Source organism: Gastrolobium bilobum, unplaced genomic scaffold (genome assembly GCF_033153095.1).
Source record: "Gastrolobium bilobum isolate Gb01-03AN ecotype WA unplaced genomic scaffold, APGP_CSIRO_Gbil_v1 utg12160, whole genome shotgun sequence".
NCBI classification, from domain to species: Eukaryota; Viridiplantae; Streptophyta; class Magnoliopsida; order Fabales; family Fabaceae; genus Gastrolobium; species Gastrolobium bilobum.
The window spans coordinates 358,266-360,920 of NW_026898262.1; the positions used below are offsets into that span (position 1 = coordinate 358,266).

At 35.8% G+C, this 2,655-nt stretch overlaps 1 protein-coding gene across 2 annotated transcripts; it reads right to left on the bottom strand.

The window, feature by feature from the left end:
* Positions 1-703: 703 nt before the first annotated feature.
* Positions 704-2,283, bottom strand: LOC133314330 (FBD-associated F-box protein At1g66310-like). 2 transcript variants are annotated; one of them, XR_009751940.1, is made up of 3 exons: positions 2,193-2,283; positions 1,175-2,115; positions 704-1,033 (listed from the first exon to the last, which is right to left on the bottom strand). XR_009751940.1 is itself a non-coding variant. In XM_061515800.1 (2 exons), exon 2 carries the CDS (start codon positions 2,098-2,100, stop codon positions 1,525-1,527), a length of 576 nt encoding a protein of 191 aa, XP_061371784.1. In that variant the 5' UTR covers positions 2,101-2,115; positions 2,193-2,283; the 3' UTR covers positions 1,116-1,524. The 2 variants fall into 2 exon arrangements, 1 of the variants encoding a protein (XP_061371784.1); XM_061515800.1 differs by lacking the exon at positions 704-1,033 and having other exon boundaries at positions 1,116-2,115.
* Positions 2,284-2,655: the final 372 nt, after the last annotated feature.

A 2,655-nucleotide genomic window follows, 5' to 3' on the forward strand; every position in this document is an offset into this window, starting at 1 on the left:
GTGCATATGTTAAGCATGTCCCTATTCAGCAAAGAGATGCACCCCAAACAGGAAGGTTACACTTGAAACATACCCCCAAATGAAAATGTCAATATTTGACGGAGTTAGAGAACAACCAATTCCCTTTTTAACAGAAGATATCATGTCCTATGTTTCTTCAGGCTCTAAGAATTATTTCTTTCCCTTGAACACCTCATAGACTTTGTTCACCCAACCGTAAATTTCTTCCGAAGGGACTAGCAATCATTAAAACCGATCACTTACCCGAAGTTTTGGAATAGATCACAATTTAAGAAGAGCAGAAGGGAAAAAAGCACACACAAAACACTATGAAGGTTCAGTTCTTAATATATCCAGAATTTTTAGGGATAGTCGCCTAAACATTAAAATAGAATGGTTTGTGAATAGATCACAATTTCAGAAGAGCAGAAGGGGAAAATGCACACACAAGACACTATGAATGGTTTATTTCTTGATATATCCAGAATTCTTAGCACAAACATTCAGAGCTTTTTAACACCACAAACAGATTATCTGTTTTGCACAGCTTACGGGAGCTACTCAAATAGGCTATTGAGTACTACAACTGAAGAAACTTAGCTTCACAATGATAGCTAAGACATCTAACGAATAATATAATGAAAAGCAACACTAGACCATCAAACAATTATCACAAAAAATACGTTACCAATAAAAATAATTAGATACATGGAGCAAAGAACAATCAACATCTTAAACATTAAAAAGTTAAAAGGTAATAAGTAATAACTAACAACATTCGGGGAATGAATCTCCATCCAAAGACTTAAAGTAACAGTTCACATTCAGCAAGGGTAATCCTTGAACCTGGGGAGCTTCGAATCAGGTACTTCGCTACTTCAAAAGGAAAAGGTGGTTTTATTTCTGCATTCCTTGATTTCAAAGCTTTCCGAGCTTTTTTATATAGAGATGTGTACAGTTTCACTTCCAATATCTTTAAGTTACCCAAGCAAATGGCTTCCGTATTCAATAAATCTGATATTGAGAAAAGAACCTACACAATGAAGGGCCAATTGAACTTGTTAACAAAAGAATTTTTAAATGACAAGATTGAGGTCCCACCAAAAATTTTGCTCCAAAATGCATCCTAAGAAAAATTACAGGAAATAATGCACTTAAAACTAAATGAAGATACCTCAAGAGCTTTTGCTGAGATTGTCAACAATCTAACATTAGCAAATAATTGCAACCAGCTAACTAGGATATCAGCTGAGTGCAAGTCACGCGATGGCGACCATTGTTCGGCATCAATACTTACTTCTTTGATAAAAGAAAGATTGCTTGCAGAGATTTGATGAGCAATAACACCCGTGAAAGCAAAAGAACAAAGATTGGGAGTTGATAACATAATTTTGTAAGCTTTGTAAGCATGTATGGTCAAGTTGACAAGAGTAGCATTTGAAATGCATAGGGTTTGTGTATCCCTTATAACACAGTTTTCAATGACCAAAGTCTTCAAATTAGTACATGACGAGAAGGGTGCCACTATTCACTGTCACCAAAGGAAAAGTTACGGAGACGCAAACTTGTTAAAGCTGTGAAATGCAGTGAATTAGGAAATGAAGGATTAAATCCCCCAAAAACTGAAATATCAAGAGATGTTAAAGTCTGGCAGAATAAGTAAGGTAAAACTTCGACATCACAATTGACAGAGAGTTTTAATTGCTGGACATTATGGGATGCTGCATATCTCAAAACCCTTGTCACAAGTGGGGGAGAAACACGACCCTTATAATTGAAGTCAACATTGTGGATTGGAACAGAGCCATCACGAAAAGATAGAACCTTAGGCACAAATTTGTTGAAAAGAGACTTTAATCCAAAATCTGAGGAATGTAAAATGAGCGTAGGAAGACGCTTCCAGAGGTCCTTCCATCTTGTCGACAACACGCAAGTTCGAACAGCATCTTTTGTTGGTACAAATGACATCAAGTGAATGAGAACACTATCAGGAAAATCACTGAGCCTGTCTTCATTGTTCTCATTCTGCTTTGCTCTCTTCATATGAGGTTCTTCACTCTCATTCCCTACCACCTCCATTTCACTCCGACGAACAAGCATTCGAGTATAACAATTCTACACGGAAAAGTGAAAAAACCTAAGAAATGAAACTCAGAATTTCTCAAATCAAAATGGGATTAGAAATAGAATACCTTGTGTAGCTCCAAACGCAGTGAATGCCCTCCAGGATCCAATTTTTTTTCTTACTGAACGAAATCGAAACCCTGTTCTTGTTCTTCTCCCTTTCAAAACTCTCATTTTATTTGGAAGTGAACTGACGGTTACAAAATCATTTTGTCTTTTTCTCCTTAAAATAATAACTTAAAAAATAAAAAATAACTAAATACTATTATTTGATTATTCATTCATCTTATTAAACCCAACTCGATCATTGACCCGGCCGAAGTATTGAATCACTAGTTTAACCAATGAGTCATTGGTCCAGTAAATATATGAAAATTCAGAGAATGGATGTTCTCATGTATTAATTAACATAATCACGTCGTGTGGAAAGATTCTAGCCAATCACTAGCGCCTAGAGGGTGATGGGAAATGAGAGAAAAAAATATTAAAATAGGAAATGACAAGATCACCAATGTTGATTTACTCATGAAT

Excerpts from the sequence above, each read along its gene's own strand:
- LOC133314330 (XM_061515800.1), bottom strand. The coding sequence starts at position 2,100 with ATGCTTGTTCGTCGGAGTGAAATGGAGGTGGTAGGGAATGAGAGTGAA.